The following is a 25349-nucleotide window of genomic DNA, read 5'->3' on the forward strand; positions in this document are numbered from 1 at the left end:
GAACATGAAAACATGATTTATTTTTTTCATAATACAGCAGTCACGTCCATCTGCTTATGAATAGCAAATAATACACAGTAATGTTTTGCCTTCCATACACACAACCATACCTGCAACAACTTTATTATTACACCAAGATTAATGACTTTATTACCCGACCCCCCCCTAGGGATTATACCGTAATACCTTTATAAAAGGACGGAGGTGGTATTCATTTCATGCCAGTGGTTTTAACCCCCCCCACCCCGTTTTTTTTCCGAAGTGGGGGTGGAGGGCTCTTTAGCTTGTTATTTTATTACTAACGTTCGACAATAAGGTACTCCTCCGACCTGTACAAGAGCTCAACAAACCCCCCCCAGCTTCACATTACCTCTAACATATAGATACCACACCTAGGACCCATTTGATTATTAACTGGCCAAAAACATCTGGTGAAAATGTAAATCCTTACAAACCAGACCACATGTAGAAGAATATGTTGAACTTTCTGACAGGAATAAAAACAGCTGTTAACGTTATGAAGTCACCATTAAACCAGTTAGCAGGTAGTCGGAAAGCCAGTTAAGTTAGTGTTCCAAGTAGTTCCTTGCTAGTTTTATATTGTAAAAACTATTTTACTCCTCTCTGAAAATTTCCATTTGAATGTATTGCTCCCCCTTCTCTTTATTGCATGAGTTTATATATTTTTTCAAATTCTCCCCTGCCCCCATTCAAAAACCCCAGACTGTTCCACCCAGTACCACCATCTCCTGCAATCTCTTACAATATATTTAACAGCCCCCCTCATTCATCCTTAACGTGAACTGCTTTCTAACGACTGCAAAGAGAGGGGAAATGCAGCATTCCCCAGGGAAGCAGAAAAGCAAATAAATTAAGAAATGCATTAATAAATAAAGCCGAACAGGATGAAAAACAAACAGGAAAAAAAGGACATTTATAAAAATAAATGCAGAATAGAAATGACTTACAAGACGTTACATTAAGTGCTAAAAACCGAGAGAGAGGATACAAACAACAACAACAAAAAAAGAATTACAAAACTACAATAAAAGCAATTTTAAAAAAGCCTAAGGAACACTATAAACATTTTTTTGTCCTTTTGGCGACAGATTAGATCTGGGCTTGATGTATGAAGAGTTGCAAAAGTGCAGTGTTTTTTGTGAAAGGAACATCAATGGTACTGTCAATGCTACAAAAAGAGCAACGTCTTGAGCAAACGTTTGAAAATCAAATGGCACGACAGTATTTGCACTTGGGAGGAAAGACCTTGATAAATCTGGCCCATTGTCTGCTGGCTCTACGTGTCTGAAAGCCTGCACTGCACGACTTTACTGCAGAGCGATTCAAAAGCCTGGCACCATGAGAAACATCACAACCATCATTGAAAACAGGCGAGCACAGAAATGGCAGCAGCACACCGCTCCGTTCTGTCTGATACCATCATGGGCTGCACATCGTCCCACCTGAAATGATTCTTATCACTAATGTGTATGTATCGCATGTTAAAGGGTCATTTCAATAGGCACGTGTAGAACTTTTGAATAACCCTGTAAACTGAGGGTACAGTTCACTGCTGCAGGTCAGCTAGCCTCAGTATTTGAAAAAGGAACTGAGCTGAGGTTTTTGATAAACAAGAGAATGGAAAATCACAGTACAGTAACTGTGCCCCCTCCCAAAGTCTCAGAAAAGTTGCATGACACAACATGCTTTAGTTTAAACTATTTTCACATGATTATATATATATATATATATATATATATATATATATATATATATATATATATATATATATATATATATATATTTTTTTTTTTTTTTTACAACACATTTAACAGAAAAGTGTGGCAAAGGATTATTATAGAACTCAATTGGTTACAAAAAAAAAAGAAAATCATTTCAGTCTCCAGTATCTCCAGTAATGCCATAAGCACTCAGCCTTCGAAACTGTATTTTTGAATTTTTTTTTTTTTTTTTTAAAGCAACACATTTTCAGCGTCACCTACTTACTGTATATGATGAAAGCTCTGAAATAAAATATTTTAAAATCACTATACATTAATGTAAAACTGGTCGGTTATCAAGAACAGGAGGCATGCTTAACCCCATTTAACTGTTTATAACAACAAATTATAATGTCTCACTTTAGACTATTCTTTGTATTTTTCAAAAAAGATGGAATACCAGCAAACTGTAAGGTTAACTAAAAGTGTTTGCTTTTGTTCTGAAGTCAGCGTTTCCTTTCCCCTTCCTCTCCAATGGACTATGTTTGCCATTAATAAAGCAAAGTCAGATGGATTCAAACATAGTAAAGTTCCCGTCTGCATCACCAGCACACTTGTGGAAAGGGGGAACGTGTTTTAATGAGACTAACACAGTACTGCCCCCAGCAGCCCAGCCCTGGCTCGCTTCCTTTTAAAGTCTTTATGGGTTTGTTTCAGAGCTGGATCAGCTCGGCGTCTCTAGGGTAGGGCCGCTCATGTAGAGCAGCACAAGGCAATCTGCTGCACCTTCCCCAGCTCTGTCAGCAGCTGCTTGATCCGGTGCTTCAGCTGGGGTAGTCTGGCAAGAGGCTCTGGAGGCTCCAGCTCCCCTGTGTAATCCAGCCAGCTCTCCAGAACTAGGTGAAGAAAAAAAATAGATAAAGCAACACTACGCTAGACAGAATAATCAAGCTCAGCTATTTCAACATGTATGAATATTCTTAGTCCAGAACTTTCCTCAAATTCAACTCCCTTTTCAAGCACGGCCGACACTAAATGCATCGGTTTGTAATAGGGATGGGAATTTCGAATAGTTTCCAGTATTGATTACCCGAAATCTAGTCCCTGCTCTTACGCTCCAAAGAATAAAAGGGAAATGCGCATGTGTACCACAAACAGACAGCTTAACAGTGTAAGCCAGTAAAGTTTAAGTTTAGGAGTACAAATAATATCCCAGACATGATTTCTTCATTCAATGCTGTTCGTGTCCTTAGCCACAGGTTTTTCCTTTTGTTTACTGAATTAAAATACAAAGCTCAATGACACTTGCATCTCTTCCAATTAAAGCCAGTAGCATAATGCTGAGCAGTACAAAACAGAGTACCAAATAATCCTTTTAGCTGTATTCGGAATAATATAAGACTTATCATATAGCAACCTAAATATTCTATAGCTGTCTTAATTCTAACAAATAACATTAATAAAATAATCTGAACAGAGAAAATACTGTAACCTGGCCAAAACAAAAAACACACTCCAACATTACAATAGTTTGACATTAGTACCAATTACAACTAGCCATTGAGTACTGACATCACATGAATCTCAAGTCAAGTTACTTAGTTTATTCATTAACCTGTAAATAATTCAAAACAAGGAACATGTCTGCTTGTACTGTTAACAGTCAGTGCAAATGTTGACGTTACTCCATCCATTCACAGAAAGTCAACAGTAGATGTTTTACATTGCCGTCCAGAGTTAAAAAAACGACTCCTTTCCAAGCATATTCTTATCAGTCACTGCGTTGTTCTGTTTAGCATTTAGTATGTCTTTATGTTCATCATAAAGTTAAACTGCCTTTCTAATTTCAATGCTACCCCATGCTATATACATTTAATTTATTTCAGTTCACACATTTAAAGCTTGCCATGTCCCCGGAAGTGGTTTCTAGACTACCTAGCAACCGCGCACAGCTGCTGTGTGGAGTCACTACAGGAGAACAAGCAGCGATCTGTTAACATCAGCTAAAAACAAGGCAACAAAACTGGCAACAATTTCAAACAGAGTACGTTTACTGTAGAATTTTACTGCTACAAGCATTACATAATTAATTACGGTCCATATGTTTAATATGCAAATAACACTTGTCAAGCATTAGCATTTAAAAAAAAAAAAAAAGACACGTTTGCAAGTAGGCTTTTTTCGCGTACTCGAACATGTAATATGCTATTGAACGTTTTTTTTTCATTTTCGTGTAACCAACTACACTGACCCATCCTTAGTTTGTTTAAAAAAGATGACCGTGATGTCTGTTGTATGACATTGTTTAAAAAAAGTAATAACAAATAAATACATAAATAAATAAAGATTGAGATTACCATCCAACTCCCCCTCTATGAAGTCCATTCTGTGGATGACTTCATCCTGAACAGCTTCGATATGGTCCATCAAGTTGATCTGCCATTGCTGCTGGAAGTTCATATCGCCGTCCCTGTCCTCCCTGGCCACCTTCACATTGCAGCTTTCACCAGAAAAGCTTCTCTTGGAAACTTCAGCTTCCTGACGAAACAACGCGATTTACAACAAAGTACAAAATCATGCACCTTAAAATTACAGATACCTCATGGTGGCATACAAAAAAACCCTACAGAGTTAACTGCATCAAATTACAATTTATCCAATTAGTTTTTTCTTTTTTGTTTTTTTATATAAAACTAAACACGCCCGTATTTCAAGTATGTGACTTAACCTAACCGACTTGCAGACTTGAGATAAAATAAATACCACACAAATACAAACACGGTTTGCAGCTCCACTGAGTTTCCAGACCTTGTCCTGTTCGTTTTCCAGGCGAGGTTCCCAGTCTGCTTTTCTTCTGTCTTGATCGGGGCTCCTCCCGTAGCGCTGCTCCAGTGCCAGCAGGTCCTCACCAGTCTCCCTGACCCCCCTCACGCGCTCCTCCAGCTCAGAGCCCCGAGTCTCCACCACCAGCCTCTGCTCCACCGCAGGATAGTAGGTGCGTGGTTTCTGGTAGCAGTGCTCGCTGGCGATGTAAGACTCCTGAATGGAGGGAATGGATGGGATTGGACAGGGCTTCTCAGCAGCACTGATCTTCTTGTCCTCTCCTTCCTCCAGCCCTGCCGCGGTTGCCTGCCTCTTCCTGGGCTTCTCTTTGGAGTCCACCTGCTTCCATGACGGACACCTGAACTTCAAGTCTGGATGAGCCTGGCTTCTAAAACAATGAAGCAAGACACAGTACTTAGGGGTCACTACACAATACTGTTTTGCAGGACACCAAAGTCCCGCCTATTGACTGCAATGTACTGCGCTGCTCTATACTGATTTTGAATTGCTCAACTGCATGCTCCATCCTGATCTTTCTCATGGAGTTTTCACACCCACAATCCAGGGCAATGAAAAGCACCAAACTTTATTTTGCACTCTGTTGCACTATGCAAATGTTTGTTGTCCCGCCCCTTTAATCAAAAACAGCCAATGGGAATGACTTACTGCAGGATGCTCATCTTGAGCTGCAAGCCGTTCAGAACTTCAATGACTTTGTGGACGTCGCCCAGGAGCTGGTGTGTGGCTGCGATCTTCTTGGCATTTTGGTGGGAGTAGTTCTCTTCCAGGAAGGATAAGCCATACATGTGTCCATTACTGAGCCAGTCTTTGTCGTACCAGTATTTCAAACTCTGTCTCTGTCCTGGAACAAGAACACAAAGACAGCGGACTGTGAACAACAATATCCATTTGTCAGATATTCACTTAATACACTTTAAAATCAAAAGTATTTCAGATACTAACAAGCACTAGATGTTAATATAGAAGCCACATAACTTGCCTGTTCAACATTAAAATGACGCTCATTTCTGAGCCTGGCTCACCTGGCGGATCTCGACATATATAGCAGGTGTACTTCTCTGGAACATTGTCCTCAAGCAGACCCATACAGACCCCATGCTGCCAGCACAAGCACTCTTCACACTGTTAACGAGAAAAACAAGTAATAACTACAAAAATGTTATTCAAACTTCCCTTAGAGATGTTTAATTAAACTGCATTGATACTTTAAAAAGTGACACTATGTACCACACAACATGTATGGGTACAAATACAAAGAAGACAAAAAGAAGATCTAACCTAAAAAAATCACGCAGCGTTGATTTATTTTTCACCTGTATCATGAAGTCGTTCTCCTCCTGGACCTCGCAGATACAGCGGACAATCTCAAACTCTCGCCGCCCCTCGTTAAGCCCATCATCATCTGGGTTCGTCGTCACGTCGACGTCCTGACCCAGCTCGTCCTCGCTCCAGAGCAGGCTGTCCGTCGAAGAGTCGCTCATAGTGTCTTCATCTGCAATATCCAATAAACACACCATACATACACAGGACTCGCAATCAGATTGCGCATTCTCTGTGCTACAATCAGGGCTCAGAATGGTACACAACCCCAGTGGTGAATGGGTTGTGCTATCGCTCAGTGTAGATTATTCTTCAAACCACATTAGAAGGGTTAACCCACATTACCCTAGTAATAACAATTCAAACTTCCTACCAGAACAATTGGTCAGCTAGCTGTTTCAGCCCCAAGCCGGTGTAAAACTATCCTTTCCTCTTGCAATTGCAAAACATATACATCTCTTATTATTAAACAGGCATAAAAACATAAAGAAAAAAGTTTAAAAAAAAAAAAAAAAAAGAATCTTAATACCCACCATCCACTTTTATCTTTTCTGTGTATCCTGGGCTGGAGTTGTATAACAACTTGTGTTTGTGCGAGAAGGGGGATTTGTGAGGCAAATTCAATTTGGATTGAACGAATATTTTCTTGGGTGAGAAATCTCTAGAGATGTCAATATTTTCTTCACTACCTGTATACTCTGTTAAAGGGAAAGCAGACGCAGAAATAATTAAACAGACCAATTTGAACAACACTAATGGCTGAAAAGAAAAGCCATACTAAAAAGTTACACAAATATTTTATTTATTTTTTTGTCACTGGATGGCTAACATTATAAATCCGTAAATTTTATTTAGGGTTTGGGAAAATATAGCAGAAGCAAACTTAAATTTACAGTATAATAAACTGAACAGTGACTGAATTAGACAAATCAGATAGGTAATAGTTTTGTAAATAAACAGCATTGCGCTAGGTGATTGAATAAGCCGGGAAGATTTAATTAATTCATTAATTAATTTCTTTTAAATGGAAGACCCAAGAATTTCAATATTCAATTTCTATCCAGATCAAGCCCACCCCATCCCTCGACCTCTCATTGTTACCCTCTTTAATAAATTTGAGAGATTTCTCAATCAGTTCACACTGGACTCATGCCGTCGCTCATTTTCTGTTCCTTCTCTCAAACTATTTAACCTTGGGAGGATCTTGTTCATGTAAAACAAATCAAGTATTTCTACAAGCAGTTAAACTCAAGTCTGACATCAAGTGCAGGCTGGCTTATACAAACCCAAATAAAACACAGACCAGCGTGAACTTGAACTTGACCCTATAAAAAATTTAAATCTGCTGTAACATTGCCGAACCTTTTCCCCATGCTTCTATTCACATAAGAGTGCATTTCAATTATTAATTTTTAAAAGCATTTTACCATACTCCTCAATGATCTGATCCTACAAGCTTAACCTAATAAGCAACATTCTCACTGCATCCTCCCAGATCTGAAAAGGGAAGAACGAGGGGGCGGAATGAGTCCAGGGTACAATGATGCGCCCCTGAAGATTCGCTTACCAGATTTGGACTTCTTTTTTTTCTTCTTCTTTTTCTTTAGCTTGACTCTCAGGAACTCCCTGTGTTTCTTCTCTCTGACCTTCTCTTTTTCTTTTACTAACAGGAAAGGAACAACCAGATCACATCACATTACATTACTACATAATTCTTGAGGTCGTCCGAATCAGAAACAAGCTTAAAAAGCAGTGTAAGCTCTGAAATGAAATGGTGAATTTGTATTAAGAGTTAATGAAGAGTTAATCGCCAGGATATAAAAACAGGAGGTGGTGTGTCACCTGTGTCATTGGCACCCTTGTCCTTTTCCTTCTCCTGCTGCTTGCGGTTCGATTTCTCCAGCTGGTTCTCTTTGCTCTTCTCTCGGAGGGAGGGTCGGTGGTTGTGCAGTGTGTTGACAGCAGGGGGAACTGACGTCCTCCTCCTCTCGTGCAGTTTTCCAACCTTGCTGTCTGTGCGGGAGGAAGGCAAGTTTCTATGGGCAGAGTCCAGTGGTATATCTAAAATAAGAAATAACAGAAACAAGCTGTAAGTATGATAAATGTCCTGAGCTTTTATTGCTTTTAGACTTTTTTAAAGGCTCTAGAGTGAAAACACACACATACACTGGAAATGTTCACTGGGACCTGATAAGTCCACGTCCTGATGATTCTAGTCTAGCCTACAATGATATACACACCTGAATATAAATCTTGCAGGGCATACACTTAAAGAGCCCACTGAATAGCAGTTTAAGTCACACTAAAAGCTCACACTAAAAGCTGGAATGACTCAAGCTGCTACGCGACGGGCGCCTTTTAAAAGGTGCCCTGGGAAAGAGGAAATGCTTACGCAATGAGGCTGAAATGGTGCGTCGCCTCTTGGGGTTCTCCATGGCTGCCTGCTTCTCCGAGGCGCGGGTCTGGATGCTCCTCTTCGTCGGGCTCTGTTCGCTCTCGGCTGCCTTGTCCTCTCCGTGATAGTACTTCATGTGGTAGTGCAGTAACTTGGCCTTGCGGAAAGACTTGAGGCAGTCTGGTACCTTGCACTTGAAGGTGTGGTCGAGATCAATAGTAAGTGCTTTAGGGGACAGGGAGTCCTGCGATCGCTTTATAGCCGTGTACACTTCAATACAAAAATAAAATAAAAAAATTAAAAAAACACGCATTACCTACACAGAGTTGTTCAGTTATTTTGTCATTATTTTTTCTTTACTATAATTAGAAGGGTTTTACTTACAGGGCTCTCTGCTATATTTGTTAGGGTTTGGTGGCTGGGGCTGACGTTTCACAACAGGAGCTGCAGAAGAAACAAAACACAGGATTAAAACAAATCACTGAGATGCTGCTGAGCTGAGCAGCTACTCACACTACACCGACCGGAATTCAGGACTTTAACACGTCTTATTATCTGTTCATGCAACTCCTTTTTTTCCTTAGCTTTTCTACATGTTATTTACTCACCGTAGTTACTCTTTTGCTTCTTACCCGTTTCAGTGTGCAATTTGCCTGGCTCTGCTTTCAAAGCTGTTGTGGGAGTCTCGTTTGGTGCTGCTCCTTCCTCCTGTGTTTGTTTCTCACTTGACGGAGGTGCTGGGGATTCTGGAACAGCATTTGAGGGTTCTTGACTCTGTCCCGAGGAGTCAACAGCAGATTCGATCTCTGCTGATTCACCCTGATCTGCACAGAGAAAGCACATGACACATGTAAGAAACTTGGAGTTCTAACAAAGGCTTACAAAATTGCTAAGCACAGCTGTTATTTGTACAAAAGTAATTTAGAATCACATATAAACGTACGCACAGATTATTCTATTTCCTATGGTTTAAGAGACCCTGAGCTGTAACTGTTGGAATGCACAGGGGGGGTGTCTAATCATATAGAGGGTTGTTGTAAAAATGTAATGAAAAAATAAAGCAAAAAGCAAAAGACACTTAACCTGCTGCAGACTCCTTTTGCTTGCTGTCAGACAGTGTCATGTGTTTGGAGTCTACGGGCACAGGTGTGCTTTTAATGGAGTGTTGCCCGTGATCGTTAATAGACAGTCTTGATGACTTTCTCCTGCTGCAGTCTTGATCACTACTGCCAGTCTGACTGGACTTTTTGGTATCTGAACAACAGAACAGATCCTTATTAAAAATGGGGTGCAAACAAGTTTTGCATTGCAGAGCGTTTTTGGTCATTACAGATTTTACTATTGTGAACATAACTGGACAAACCATTAAGGTTATAACTAAACTCAGGTTTGTTAGTACTCTATCTCTGCTGATTCACCCTGATCTGCACAGAGAAAGCACATGACACATGTAAGAAACTTGGAGTTCTAACAAGGCTTACAAAATTGCTAAGCACAGCTGTTATTTGTACAAAAGTAATTTAGAATCACATATAAACGTACACACAGATTATTCTATTTCCTATGGTTTAAGAGACCCTGAGCTGTAACTGTTGGAATGCACAGGGGGGGTGTCTAATCATATAGAGGGTTGTTGTAAAAATGTAATGAAAAAATAAAGCAAAAAGCAAAAGACACTTAACCTGCTGCAGACTCCTTTTGCTTGCTGTCAGACAGTGTCATGTGTTTGGAGTCTACGGGCACAGGCGTGCTTTTAATGGAGTGTTGCCCGTGATCGTTAATAGGCAGTCTTGATGACTTTCTCCTGCTGTAGTCTTGATCACTACTGCCAGTCTGACTGGACTTTTTGGTATCTGAACAACAGAACAGATCCTTATTAAAAATGGGGTGCAAACAAGTTTTGCATTGCAGAGCGTTTTTGGTCATTACAGATTTTACTATTGTGAACATAACCGGACAAACCATTAAGGTTATAACTAAGCTCAGGTTTGTTAGTACGCCCCTCAATGGATACAATTATTGTGCAAATGCAGTCTTATTTTCACCCCACTATCAAAGAATGTCTGCAGTCTGTTATTTTCTACTCTTACTTTCAAAACATTTTTAATAGTAAAGATTCAAACCACTTCTTTGAGCCAACACTGACCTGCATTTGTATCAAGCTTGGTTCTCTTTGACGGCACATATGTTCCCAAAGATATTTTTCTTTTCCTCAACTCCAAGATGCCATGCTGGTTATCAGGTGATTTAGCTGAGAAAGTGTCAACCACAGGTGTTACATTTCAATAGTTAGTCAGATAAAAAAAGCATCTATTGTTATAATTTGTTCTGCAAAAGCGACCTAGTTTTAAACAAGGTGCACTATACAAACCTTTTGACGGGGGTCTCCCTCGTTTCCTCAGTGCCTGGTTGGGGCTCTGATCTGCTGGTTTCGAATCTCCGAGCTCTGCCGCTGCCTCTCTGTCCTCTGTAGACACCACAGTGGTTTCGGCAATTTCTTTTTCTTTCTTTTCTTCAGCTTGTCCCTTCTGCTCCGTTGTCTCTCCTCTGTCCTCATCCTTGCCTGTCTCTCCGGTTCCATCGCCAGACCCCTCTGCTCTCTTCGTCTCTGTCTCTGATATTTTCTCTTCTGGTTCGGACTGCTTCTCCACTTCTGTTTCACTGTTTTCCGCATCCTTGTTCTCCATCGGCGTTTCTTCAGGCTGCTGGCTCTTCTCCTCTGCAAGTCCGTCGTCTTCTTTTTTCGACTCTTTGCTTCTTGTTTCTTGCCCAGCCGATGTTACATTCTTCTCCGTTGTTTCCTCACCAGATTCCACGTTCTTCTCTTCCTCTTTCTTCTTTGTTTCCTCAACAGTTTTCTTCTTATCAACTGTTTTTACTCTCGACACTTTCCTCTCCTCTTTCACCATGTCGCTTGTGGAGCCCCGCTTTGGTCTTTTAGATTCCTCCCGGACCGCTCCCTTCACGGGCACGTTTCTGTCGTCTTCTTCTTTAGAAGCATCTCTTTTATTTTCTGTCTCGTTCCGTTTAGATTTTTTACTCTTTGGCGTTGAGTTCTGTTCTTTGATGTCTATCAATTTTTCCCTCACCTTATGTCCCCTTGCGGATTTCTCTTTATCACACACTTTTCCTTTCTGTTTGTCTTCGATCTTAGATTTCCCCTTGCTTTTCTGTGAATCACAAAAAAAAGGTTATAAGATGCAACATTTCAAAACACAATTTTCCTGGGAAAAAACACATTAAAAATACTTAAACTTACCTCATTGCAGTAAGGTTTGACATGGATACCCTTAACAGCCTGAACAACTCCATCGTAAAACTTCACAGTGTAGGAAGCTAAAGGAAATTAAAGGTCATCAGTTACAGAGAGCAGGTCACAGGTTTTAACAAAGCAGCTTGGAAACGACTCCCAAGTATCAATTCATTAATTAGCCCCAGCTAACACATGCAAGCACAGCTGTCTCAATAGTACACCACTTTAGTCACTGCAGCATGATAAATGCCTATAAAACATGCAAACCCATTCTGAGCAGAAACACAACTGTTAAATGATGCACTTCGTGTTTTCATTTGTATACAGACTGAAATAGCATGGAGACGCCTTAACCACTCCCCTGTCAATTTCATCTCCAACACTCTTCTTTCATATTATACAACTATACTTCTACTGCTTGGCAGAGCATAAAGCAAAACATTTTCAAACCTCTTCAGGTTTTAGTCCTCCTGATTTGTACATCTGTTCGGAAATTAAAACTATTACATTCTTCATGACGGAACTTTGTTTTTGTTTTTTTTTCTTTTATATGTATATTACCCAGTCACGTGTACTGAACAGACTGAGTAAATAATAGATTACAGACTTGTTCAACATAGAAACAGTATGTCTATACCCCTGTGCCCCCTTGCACTGTTTTAGTCAAAGCCCATCTTGAGTTGTTCTGGATGAATGACCATTACTCTCCAGCAATACTTACAGAGATCTCTGTTCACTGACAGGACCCTGGCAGGGTAAAATCGACAGTCAGTCCAGCTTGCAAGCACCTTCTCGTTCACTCGAAACTCCTGTGTGTGTGTGTGACAGATTGACACAGCTAAGAGCATATGACAGAGATCAGTTACAGCATTCCACTTATTTTACAGGATTGGGAGTTTATGTGATAAATACATCACAGGCGGTAAGCTAGACAGCGCTGGAGATGTACCCTGCTGCACTTAGCTTCTGTTGATAAATGCAAGCCCTGCCAGATTAGCAAATGACCAAGGCACAGAATGGTCTGCAAAAACTGCCCTGGCCTCAAAGAAAGCCTGCACATGAACCTGAAAGAACACGTATGGGATGAACTTCGTCACAGGCGACCATGGCCTGGTAATCTGCAGGAATTAAAGTAGGTTCACCTATTCCTTTTCCATAAACCTGGACCTTTGTTGATTCTATGTGATCTTTAGGCACTGCAGAACGAGCATCAGAGGTCAATTCTAGTCCTGTGCTTGCTGCATGAGTATGTCTTGAAGCTGCTGTACAGATTGTAGCTATACTCACAGCCTGGACCTCCCCCTCCTGCAGTCCCTCCTTCCTCAGCTGGATTCGCTCGACTGGCCTGAGATACGGGCTGCTCCACTCGAACCATTCATCATAGCGATGACTCCACTGTCTATAGTGAATCAGCACTTTCTCTTCCTCATAATCAATCTTTTCAATGTTTGCTGCATACCTGACCATTAAAAACACACACACACAGCACAACCATTCAGTTTTATTAATGTAAATAGCCTAATTCCTTAGTGTTTGTTAATACATTTCTTTCATAGTGAAATCTATTGTGGACCATTAAAAAAAAAAAAAAAAAAACCTTGGCTGACTGTCCAGTTTGTTTACATTTCCAAAAGGTAAATTTAGCTGAAGGGCCATCCCGTTGAAACTTGCTTGCTGCAATTCTATTATTAGATTAAACCGTCATGCTCTGCTGATACCTGCAGCGGTAGGAGGTTATAAATTCTCGAGCTCTGTTGTAGCTGAGGAAGCAAAACAGAGCCGTGTCAATTTATTAAATATCAAAGCATGCAAAGCACAGACAGACTCCTCCACTGCTCACCAGTTCTTGAGAGTGTCCCGGGCCTCCAGATGAGCTCCCACCTCAAAGATGATTCCTCTTCGGTTTGGTGGATTCTTGCTCATTTTGCGCACATTAAAAACCTAGCCGTTGAACCGAGTAGAATAAAATTCATCAGAATTTAAAGAAAGATTTAATCAAAGTAAAACAAACCAAAAACAACACAAAACACAACAGTGTAAATAAATGTGTTATCCCCCTTTTTTAATTCAAGATGATCTTTGAGCAGCGAAAAAAAAAGTCAGGAAAAGACTGAAAGAGTTATCCAAAGAATAAAAAGCAAAAGTGTGCCGACAGGCTAGCTTGATGCTGACTGTCTTGTTTACAGTCTGTAATGAACTCCAACATGCTGAATCAAGTTTGCTTGCAGGTATAATATACACAAGCCTGCCAAACCTATCAATCTCAAACGCACCAAGTTTCATCATAAATTGCATGACCAGTTCTCTAGATATGTCTAAAATCTTATTGAGCTATAGGCTACATACTTGATGTTGGCATACAACGTGCTACGCTCATCTGACTGCTGTGTGATTAGTTTATAATGCTTGATAAATCACTATGTGAATTTTTATTGAGGCAGGCTGGGTTGAATTAGTGTCCAGAGCCATCCAAAGAATGAGCATCTTGGATCCCTGCCTCTCTGAATTTCTGAGCACATCAAACTCAACAGTGATTCTAATTAGATATCACTGTGACACTGCCTGAAAATCTGGCAAGGTGGGCGAATAGGCTCTAAAACCGGTGTGATTAAAATGATGTGAAAGGCAATGGTCTGCAAAACTGTCATTAGAAACGACAGCTGCAACTAGTTAATGTGCCTGTCTTATTTGTGGTCTCTGCATTTGAAACACTTCTTTTCATTTGTACATAAGTTACTGCAGCATAGCTAAGATGCACCTCGCTTGCTGTGCTTTGCATAGTTCAGTCGAATCTGACTCACACATTGTTACAGTTGGCAAATAATAGAAAGTTTGTGCCTTGTATGTTCTTTATTTTTTCTTTTCAATAAGTATATTTTAGTAGTATGAACTGAAACAAACAAAAGAAAGTTATGTATTGGTTATATATCAACTAGTTGCAGCTAGTCTATTACTGTATATTAACTCCCAACTAGTTGTTGCTGAGCTATTGCACAGCATTTTCTCTGCAGTATCACATATCTTTTAATTCATCTATTCATAATGATAATAATGATCATAATACATTTAGCATTAATACTAATAATAATCACATGACCAAAGTGTCAGCCATATTCTGTTGAGGTCAAAATCACAGACAAAGAGATCACATTTTCACACTTAAAGAATTTATAGAGGCTTGAGAATTCCACTTCACCCTCACTGAGTAATCAATAGCACAGCCTAAGTGATCCAAAGGTTCTCGTCTTTACTGCTTGTTACATCAGATTTGCCAGCCCACACTGGAACCTCCCACATTTAACATTGTTGTTTGTTCCGTGATGGCTGGTAAGCTACTTACTTTAATTGCTTGCTTTAAGCAGAGAGATCTACTTGTCAGATCAGTAACCCACACACACTAACTACGCCATCCAAAATCAGCAGAAGCAGTTGTGCAATATTATGGTAATGCTTCCGTATTAAAAATACCTGAAAAGGGCTCATTATATACTATTTGAGATAACTCACATCAGCTTTTTAGATTTTACTAAAAATATTCAAAACAACACTTTGTTTATATTGGGAGGAGGGCAATGGGGGGGGGTATTAGGATATCTATGTGGTACAAAGCTATTAATATCCCTTCATTACAACAACAGCAAAGAACAGAAACAAGTGGATGCATTGCATAAAAACTAAAAGCCAAGTATTAAGCGTAGAAAATAGTCATGATGACAAACATTTGAAATCATGTTTTATTTAATAGCCAGACTGAGCATGAAACAACTGCATAGGACAGAACAGGTCATCCAGCTAATGCTTAGAGGATGGCTTCTCAGGAAATGGGTCACACAGTAAAAAATACTGCTTTCTTCCCAGAATTCCACTGGGGAATGATTACTCTTGCTCCTGTTGCAGCCTGCAGGCTAACACAGCACCCCACCTGATCCCTAAGGTCTTCATTGCTGTCTGTGTGCATGAACTGGGCCGTGATTGGCTAACAACAAAATAAAACATCCAATCAGGGCGTGTAAAACACTTGTACAAGATTACAGCAGCGAGGCTGTACACCGAAGTGCAAAGATTTGTACATTTAGGGTTTTGTTTTTTTTTTGTTTTTTTTTAAGTAAATCTGAATTTTTGAGGTTTAAGGAAAAATAACCTAGGAAATGTAACTCAACTTGAAACCAAACACTGCCAATTATTGTATTTAACAGTATTTATTATTATTTTGAATAGGGATAGGGACACCCCCTGTCACTATTTCTACAACTGTCAAACCTACCAGCCTGCCTAACTGAAATGAAGCCTGCACCCTGAATGTAAGAACTACCAGTATTAAAGGTTCTTGATACTGTTTATGTTTATATAAAAAAACATGGTGAGCAACATTTACACAACAAAATATCATCAGGATGTACTGGACAATACTGTAAACAATGACCAAAATCCTTGTGTGACCAGTTTATTTTGTATGCAAAGCTTTTTTTTTTTAATTGTTAGGAAGACTGCTGAATCTATTATGTAGAGATTAGAATAATTACTTGTATATAGGATACTGTGGGATTAATACACAGAAGGAGCAACAATGTAAACCCAAAAACGTAAACTAGGCCCTTTACATCTTGCGGCAGTATACTGTACAACTGAAAACTAAACTCTGACAGCAAACAGTTAGCACAGCTAGTAGAGCCTAAATCACTATGTTTACATTAGGTGTTACAGATGGATTATTTTTTTTAAAAAAGGGGTTTTGTTCCCTCTAAATTAATCCTTATTTCAGAAAGTATTCTGCACTTCCCACTGGTCAGGTCTACTAAAAACACATAAAGTACATATGAAATCTTAATAATAATAATAATAATAATAATAATTTACAATGAAACATTACAAAAATATCTGCAATCATACAAAGTGTTCTGGTTATTGAGGTGCAAAACGGATTAGGATAGTGGCTGGTGTTTAACTACATATATACTGTCTAATATATTTATGTTAGGTTTCTCAATACTGATGAGAAACTATAGGTTTTGGGATAGTTCTGTCTGTTAAGTAACTATACGAAGAAGCATGCGCTGTAAAACGATATACAACACAAAACAACAAAAAGAAAGACCCAATGTTCAACTTAACCCATTGCGAAAACACCCCGGGACGTTTCAACCTGCTTCAGCCTAACCTCCGCCTTGGCTTAATTTAATTTACATGAACACCATGTGAGCGGGCCTGCCCACATGTGCATTATACGCAGCTACCCGATTCTTTTCAACAGCGTGTAATTGAACTCATTCAGTCAAACGTGTCCACATCCACCTGGTTAGTGGGTGTTACTTGTTTCATACTAGTTAACGAGATACCAACACGCAACGAGTATTATAAAGCGCAACAGAGCCACAGTCAGCGGCAGTGATGAAACACAGTCACCGTGACACAAATGGCGCGCAATAACGCTCTCATCCGCGTTGTTTACCACACCGCATACTGGCACAAAACCAGATTTAAAAACTTTTTAAAAACTGGTCATTTAACGTACAAGCAAACTTCTGTTTGGTAAAACACGCAAGCTTTGTGTATCGATTAGATGTATTATCTTACGACACGAAACAGTCTTTATTTATTAGAAAAACGCGCATGCACCGTTGTATATCATGTTTTCCTGGTTGAAGTCTACAGCAGTTGCCCGATGTAAAGAACGAAGCGACCGGTTATACTGCGGTAACCCCATCAAGTTACTTGACTTAAATCGGAATTGATACACAATTGATAAAGAAAGTGAAATTACGTATTGGTACTATCAACCCCCGCCTTCTTGCCGACTCTGGACGCGCTCATTGGACACGAACTCTGCCAGTGAGGTATTTAAGACGCATGATAGGGTGGACAGACTGCCAATCCCACGCAGATTTCCAGAGGGCCTCTCCGGCCTGTTCTTGGTGCCCACCATAAATATCTCCAATGAAAAGGGCCAACACAGAAAAAAAAAAAAAAAAAAAAAAACACAGAGCGCCTCCGTTGCAGCAGCCTTACACCGGGGGACAGCATTGTTTCCTAACAGGTAGAGCGCAGCTTGCATTGAAGACAAAATGGTTTGCCTTTTTTTTTTTTTTCCACCCCCAAAGTCGTAGCATCACTCAAACTGTGAACACATGCGACAACTTTCTTGTATCTATACTGGAATTACTTGCACTGTATTTAGCTATAAACAATAATACAACAGTTATTTGTGCAGAACATCTTTAGAATCCGTGTTACACAAGCTCGTTACCTGTTTTGCACCCGGAGTGTCCCCCCGCTGGTGTGATGGCTACTATTGTTAATATTCCGTATTGCCTTGATGTTAATACCCCGGGTGCCCACGCAGTTTATTTTCCCTCTAGCTGTGTCGGCGAGGTAGTGTGCGCTGAAGCACCAGTCTGCGCATGCGCTCCAGCACAAAAAAAAACAAAAAAAAAAATAATTAAAGCTTTTTCTTCTTCTCTATCTTTCCCTCAAGCGGAAAAAACGTTTTGTAGGAAGGATCGGAGAATATATTTCAAGGAAGTGCTGTGTGCCAGTAAACACAGAGACGAGCTCTAGCAAATAGCCGCCAAGGTTGCAGGATTTTTTTTTTGTTTTTTCAGAAAATGAACAAATAACGTGTACTCCCCACAGAACTTCATATTTTGACTACATCAAATAAAACAAACACGACAACAGGTGACCGAAACAGCAATGTGATCAACTGTCGCGATAATGTTTAACGGTTAGTCTCACGTCAAAATAAAATGAAAGCCACGTTAGAATTCTAACTCGCTGAAGTAGCTGTATGCATGAAACAATTTTAAAATGATTGATCATGTGCGTTCAACGTCAATAAATAAGATATCTCATACCAACTCGGTGCACGAAAAAGTAGGTCAGCGTGACGTGGAGTTTAATCACTCGAGATCAGCGAATTTCATGCACCAAGTTGGAATCACAGTTGGAATTCAAGTTGGAATTCTATTTATATTAAGGGTTATGTTCCCAAATTCTATAATTAACTTCCGTTTTTTTTTTAAAAGGGGGAGTCTCATGTGAATCCACCACTGGGCGTGTTTAAGAGATTGTGAATTATATTACTTAGTTGTTGAGTTCTAGTTTTGCAAGAGATTAACATATTGTTAACTGCTGGAATAAGGACTGTATATCAAGCAAATGGTTTGTGTACATATAGGCAACACAGCATCATCTCGCTCAAACCAGTGATCTATTGCAGATAGTGCCGTGCTCTGCAAGCCCAATTGTCTTCATTCTACCACTAGAGGGCTTTATAAAAGACAATCATTCGTCTCTATATACAGCTACACAATTGGCTGCAACCCACCAAAATAGAACAGCCTTTGGAACTGTGCACTCTCTGAGCCAATTCTTCTGCAGAGCACTATTGTCATAAGAAAACCCCTCTGTTCCATTTCCTTTTAACAGGATAAAGGGTTATTGTAAAATAATGCCAAAGCGTTTTAAGTAAAGTTAAAAATCACCCAATACAATTTTAATTCGCAGGAACCTCAGATATATTGTACTTGAATTATTAAACTATACTCATAATCAAAATCATCTAAACCTGCTATCCAAACTGATAGTTCAAATTATTATTATTTAACAGACACTTTTATCTAAAGAGATTTACAGAGACTAGGGGTGAACTACATCAACAACTGCTGCAGTCACTAACAATAGGACCTTGGTTTTATGTCCCATGTTAAGTGACTTGCTCAGGGTCACACACAGTGAGTCAATGGCTGAGCTGGCTTGAACCTGGAACCTTCTGGCAACAAGCCCCTTTCTTTAACCACTGGGCCACCAAGCCTCTGACTAAAATTACCAGAGATTAGCAGTGCCACAGATTAGCAGATATTAACAGATTAGCAGTGCCAGAAATTAGCAGAGTAATGAGATTAGCAGTACCAGAGATTAACAGAGATTAATCAAAGTGTTACTGTATTGCCTTAACTAGAGAGTATCATTGATCTAATACATTGCAAATTTAAATTCACTTACAAAAGCTGCCCTGTGTAGGTACTATACTTTTAGAATTATCACATCATTATTTGCAATGCTTCACAAAGCTTTTCAATAATTCCAATGATTACTTTGCTAATCATTTACTTGATATATTTCAGAAATAATTAGATGCATTACTTTAAAAGGCAAACAATAAAAACTCTGAGGCACAGGGTAAAAGCACTTTTAAAATGTGTAGGATAGAATACAGGGTTGTATCTGTATTACTAAAACACGTGCCTGTGCTTCTTCCATTCATGTAAATGATAGACAATGAGAAAAGTCGTGGTGAACAAACATTTCCAAATTGTGCATAAAAACCAAAAGCACTGTATTTATAAATGCATTGTGTGAAGATAAAGCAACACGACTTGGTTCCAATGAGACGCTACTGGCACTATGTTGTATAACTCTTACTGCACTTCTCCAATTTGTACAGCAGAGGTCAGCACTCTCCTAAAGATAAAAACAAAAATGCAGCTTTGCAAAACGCTCACTGACTTGTGCTGTGGTGTGTTGCACAGGAAGGCATGCTTGGCAACAATGTAGAAATAAAGTGGTGGTGTGTGTTTGGAGGAGTGAGGGTGTCTATAGAATATAGACTGTATAATCACCTGGTATATCCCCTTCAGGCCCTGTGCTTTCTAATCTGGATTGAAACAATTTAAGTTAATTTAAAGTTAATTTTCAAATATGCAGAGCAACATTTCTTGTTTTTTCCATAGCATTAGCAAACTTTTTGCTTCATTTTATATGCCCAATTACATTTCATTCCTATGAAACAGGGGGTTTGGTGTTTCATGGCTAGGTGCCAGTGGAAAGGAAGATGTTGCACGATTCATAAAAATGATTTTCAACAAGCCAGTTGGTTTGCCCTACTGCCAGAATCTGTTCTATTTTAAAAGAATGCAACCAGTTCACTGCTGAGGAACGGTAATGCACACCTGTTAGCAATTGAAACACCTTGCAGACTTGTCATGTCAAAGCAGTGTCGTCTTGGATACTGTGCTTGTCGGTCTCTGTGTGGAACAGCATACGTTCTGAAAAAACATCGTCGTCATTCAAGTAAAGTCGTCTATCAAGTACTTTTTATGGTTGAAAGCGAATATCTCTTAAGTGGATTAAGAATTTTGTACAGGGCGACTGATAGAAAAGATACAAGCATTCACACCGTCTTTGTGTCTGTCACCGCCAGTATACCGTAAATATATGATGTTGGGGCAATCATGTTATCTGGCTTAAATCAGTACACCTATTTGAACAGAATGCACTGTAGCATCATGGTCTCAGAGGGTGGAAGGAGGATATATTTAGCAGGCCTGCACAACAGTCCCATATTAAAGAGCGAACTTTATCTTTTATTCATTACAAGAGCGTGTAGGCGGGTATTATAAAGCAAGAGCTCCAAACCGCAGTCAGGTCTGGATTCAATTACCAGACAATGCACTCAATAATTAAAGAAAGAGCTGCACTGGTGAAAAAATGAATAAAAAACCCCAAATTGCACACAAAACTATTTAAAAAAAACAAACATAACTCTCGATTGAACTTTTTTTGAACACTTTTTTATTATTATTTATGAAAATTACAGAAATGAAGAGTCAACATTTCACCAACTTTCACTTTGATCTCCTCACGCACATCCGCGGAACCTCAGCATCATTTACAGCAAGGGCAAACAAACAGCATCTGTAAAATAAAAACAGCAGCAAAAAAACCCCAAAAGAACAGAAGCTAAGTGCAAAGGAATGACCTGCCACTTGGGAAACTGTACGCTTTACAGTTAGTGTTAGTTACAAAGAAATGTACAAAAAGAAAAAGTGGTTGCATTATTTGTGAAACACAACAGCCTGTATGGCAAAAAAAAAAAATACTGGTACCCCTCCACCCCCCAACAAATATTATTTTTCTTCATTCCATATTACTCCAAAGTACAGTAATTAAGACATTACTATTCACATGTGCTATGCATATAGTGTGTTCTGTAATTCTGGCCCCCCTCCCCCAGATCTTGTTGTGTATTGTGTCACACAGCTGTGTTCAGGGAAATGTAACAAGCGTTCTGTTTCTGAGCAACTTCCAGCTGCTCTGACCAGTCTGCCCCACTGCCTGCAGCACTCGAAAGGTTAAACAATTACGCAATTCAAACAAACTCGAGATAATGGTTAGAAAAACACTTTGTCTACCGGAACAGCGAGACTGCCCTAACACTTGTTATACCAGCTCCAAACAGCATGCCAAACTATCTGACCAGGTCAAATCAATTACATATTTAAACACTATCAAAGCTGTCTGTTTATTTACACATACAAGTCCCATTATAGTATAGCATGCAGTTATCTGCTCTATTCCTGCATATACTGTCTGTTAACGGAGACAGCACAGTTCCCTACATGTCAAGGCTCCAAAATCTGGGTCAACCGAAAGCCTTGCTTTTATTGTTCAACTGAAGCTGCGTACAGCAATAGCTACTGCGCCAGCATTCACTTTGCATGGACTTTCCTTGGTGACTTCTATCTCATGTACAGCCACTATCCAGAATTCAATGATTTACTTATTTTTCCATTCGTTTTAGAATCCAAAGAGATGTGATTCAAAGTAGATTATTTTTGCATTGTTTTTCAGACTTGCAACAACTATACCTCTGTAATGGGGTATTTAAGTAGTTAAGTGGTAATTGGAACTTGGCGGTCATCAAGGGATTACCTCGTCCAAATAAATCACAGCCTGTCCTCTTTGTTAGGAGCTGGACAAACAGGGCATTTCCTCGTGTCACGCATGTTACTTTTTACAAGAGCCAGAACACAGGTGCTGCCTGCAAAGGGTTAACCCAAACAAACTAACCTCACAGAGATTTTTGGGGGTTTGAAACACACCCTTTAATTTCACAAGCAGGCAAATTCAGTTTAGTTTCCAAAAAACTAAAAAAAAAAAAAATGGTACACCGTGGAGCTGCAATGACTGCAAAAATAAATATGGGTTTAGCCCGAGAGGCAGCCACAGCCCAGTCTGTAAAAAAAAGAAAACAAACCCTCGACTGCAGAAAGCATGGACATCTTCCACCTATGGTTTACCACACTCCACTGGCAGGACCGATAGCAAAAACATCTGAAGCCATTCCTACAAAATGAAAACCACATCTATAAATAAGATGTCCTTGTGGAAAACCAGTCAATTCTGCATTAAATGAGGCAATTGAAATGTAAAATCTTAATTATTATTTCTTATGTATTTTTGGTTAAAGCAATCCTATATTTCATGGGTCCCCCCCTCCCCTCACTACAAACTATTGGAATAGTTTTAGCATGGTTATTTATTTTAAATCATAAAATCAAACCGCTGTGAAATTATCATATTTTGTAGTAATTTCTTTTAGGCTTAGATAACAATTCTGCTCAGTAGCTGCTCTGAATACAACATGTTTTTAAAACACACCAAAGAAAGTCTCTTTAGAAATTGCATACTCAATCTACAACCTCTATATTTTTTCTTTTAAGTAACACGGTGGCAATGATCTACCATCTTTAAGATGAACGACCACGTTTCATGATCAGATCATTGTGTACAGCTAGGCCTCGCACAACAGGTAGACTAGGGGCTGGTCGAGCAACATTCTACCCAACAACGCACTCCTTGAAAAGAACCCATTTCAGGGCTTGAATGACTGTCCAATAAAACATTGCTGGAACAATGCACCTGGACTGGAATGACCTTTATTGCAGATGCACAGTAAAGACAGCTTGTGAAAATCAGCAGGTTTCTATACTGCTGTGTTTGCTTCAGAAATCAACACTCCCATCCCGCAGCTGTACTGGTGATCACATTTACCATCCAAAAGAGGGGTTGTTTAAATGATCTAAAACATTTTAAAAAAGCAGCATGCTTTTATTATATTAACCCTGCTGGTGTGCTTCACCATCCCAGCTAGGAAACTGAATGACCCTCTTATTAGCATCGATAAATGCAAAATGAAATATGGATTGAGGTCCACGGATCTGGTTTAATGCAGGTTCAACACTCAGATTATTAACATAGACCCCAACCTGTTGTCAAAGGCAGTGAATTGCAGATATAAAATGGCATATTAAGGTCCTGGTGAAAACAAAAACATGGACTATTTACAAGCACCAGGAACTGCAGTTGAGATACACTGCTTTTTAGCTAATATACCAGATCTATACACAGATAATTGGACATGGCATTGTCCTAGTAACAGGTGACATTAAAATAATAGGATAGCGAACAAAATAAATAACTGTTCATGAATGACCCTGAAGGGTAAGACCAAGTAAAAACCAGAGCGGGCAGTGTCAATATTTATTTTTTTGGTGGAAGAAGCAGGATCCTAGTAGATCCAGTTTTCTGTTCTCATGTTAGCCAGTCGGACCAGTCCACAAAGAAGCAAGCTGTATTTGAAACGCATCAAGGGCACAGATGCCAGTAGTATTGAGTTGAACCAAAATTAAATAAAAGGCAGCAGTTAGTTTTCATACAGAAGATTACAAAATAAAAACAGAAAAAAAAAGAACAAAAAAAAAAAAAAAAAAGGTTATATTGACAAACATCAAGAAGCGTGCCAGAGGCAGTGTTCACACAATCCCTTCGATGAAACTGGTGTCTAGGTGCACGATCAGCATGCGCAGGAAGGACATCTCCTTGCGCGTGTTCTCGAAGATGATGCGGGGATCGTCCGACTGGCACCGCAGACAGTTTGGCGCCATCACCATTGCCAAGTTGTTGACGTCCATCTTGGTTTTACTCACATTCACCGGCTGTGTGAAAACCTGTTAAAAAATAAATAAATAAATAAACCAGAGCATTTACATTGTTAGTTAAGCCTTGTAAATAAACATGAAACACGTTCAAAAGGGAGTCTCTAGTAGTTTTAACAACCACCATTAAAATACTCCTAAATAATGTTGCAGCCCACTCTGAATTCTACGAAATGGACATATCCAATATTACTGCCCAACTTTACTTTGGGTAAATCTAATGCACTCTGAAGTACTGTTGCAGGATGTCCCTGACCATGCAAGCTGGATTGTAGGTGCAGCACGCCCATATGGCAGGTCTAAACCCTTCACACCGGAACAATGAATATCTCAAGCAGACAAACACTCCTCCTTTAGCCACACGCATGCTCTACCCGGCTGACGTTTGACACCGCAGAGCTCCGATGAAGTCTGTCTTTATTTAGAGCTGCACAATGGAGGGCATGTTCTGAGCGAGCCAGCTGCTTCCAATCACGCCCTGTCCCCAAAAAGTTGTCTACAGCGGCATGCTTTGTTCCATTATTGATCACTTTAAAAGGTTTTATTTGTGGCAGGTTTGTATAAAAACATGAAAAAAAAAAAAAAAGACCAGCCCAGACAAGCCTGTGATTAAAACAAAAATAAAATACTTCTGCAGAAAAGAAGTGAGGTCAGTTTTTTTTCATTTTGAATGCCTTTGAAGTTGCAGTAAACTCAAGCGTGACATATAGAAGTATGCACAAAGGCTGCTATAGTGTGCCAGGGTGTATGAATGGGCAGCTGAACTATGCCAGGGTGTATGAATGGGCAGCTGAACTATGCCAGGGTGTATGAATGGGCAGCTGAACTATGCCAGGGTGTATGAATGGGCAGCTGAATGAATGGGCAGCTATGCCAGGGTGTATGAATGGGCAGCTGAACTATGCCAGGGTGTATGAATGGGCAGCTGAACTATGCCAGGGTGTATGAATGGGCAGCTGAACTATGCCAGGGTATATGAATGGGCTGCTTTTATATACCAGGGTATATAAATGGGCAGCTGAACTATGCCAGGGTATATG

At 39.7% G+C, this 25349-nt stretch overlaps 2 protein-coding genes across 15 annotated transcripts in view; both read right to left on the reverse strand.

The window, feature by feature from the left end:
• Positions 1-18190, reverse strand: LOC121297868 (PHD finger protein 20-like). Of its 14 annotated transcripts, none has more exons than XM_041224437.1 (22): positions 17778-18190; positions 13374-13474; positions 13252-13293; positions 12821-12992; positions 12255-12342; positions 11540-11616; positions 10652-11450; positions 10427-10531; positions 9963-10133; positions 9364-9534; positions 8889-9104; positions 8665-8724; positions 8278-8550; positions 7728-7898; positions 7453-7548; positions 6419-6583; positions 5879-6057; positions 5588-5687; positions 5211-5406; positions 4500-4932; positions 4079-4259; positions 1-2617 (listed from the first exon to the last, which is right to left on the reverse strand). In XM_041224437.1, exons 2-22 carry the CDS (start codon positions 13454-13456, stop codon positions 2475-2477), a joined length of 3921 nt encoding a protein of 1306 aa, XP_041080371.1. In that variant the 5' UTR covers positions 13457-13474; positions 17778-18190; the 3' UTR covers positions 1-2474. The 14 variants fall into 14 exon arrangements, with proteins under 14 accessions (XP_041080371.1, XP_041080367.1, XP_041080366.1 ...); XM_041224433.1 differs by having other exon boundaries at positions 7453-7542; positions 7728-7946; positions 17778-18041; XM_041224432.1 differs by having other exon boundaries at positions 7728-7946; positions 17778-18040.
• Positions 18191-21108: 2918 nt separating this feature from the next.
• Positions 21109-25349, reverse strand: part of LOC121297995 (rho GTPase-activating protein 39-like) — a 43435-nt gene continuing 39194 nt past the window's right edge. The window contains exon 10 of the mRNA XM_041224667.1: positions 21109-24321. Within this exon, the coding sequence (XP_041080601.1) occupies positions 24127-24321 (195 nt within the window). The 3' untranslated portion in view covers positions 21109-24126. The remainder of the gene's footprint in view (positions 24322-25349) is intronic.

The sequence above is a fragment of the Polyodon spathula genome, chromosome 23 (genome assembly GCF_017654505.1).
Source record: "Polyodon spathula isolate WHYD16114869_AA chromosome 23, ASM1765450v1, whole genome shotgun sequence".
NCBI lineage: Eukaryota > Metazoa > Chordata > Actinopteri > Acipenseriformes > Polyodontidae > Polyodon > Polyodon spathula.

Bases quoted from the DNA above. Each gene is read 5' to 3' on its own strand.
- LOC121297868 (XM_041224432.1), bottom strand. From the start codon at position 13,456: ATGAGCAAGAATCCACCAAACCGAAGAGGAATCATCTTTGAGGTGGGA. The intron at 10,134-10,426 runs GTCAGTGTTGGC...TCTGTTGTTCAG, and splicing joins CAAGCTTGATACAAATGCAG to ATACCAAAAAGTCCAGTCAG. The intron at 8,725-8,888 runs GTGAGTAAATAA...TTTCTTCTGCAG, and splicing joins GAAGCAAAAGAGTAACTACG to CTCCTGTTGTGAAACGTCAG.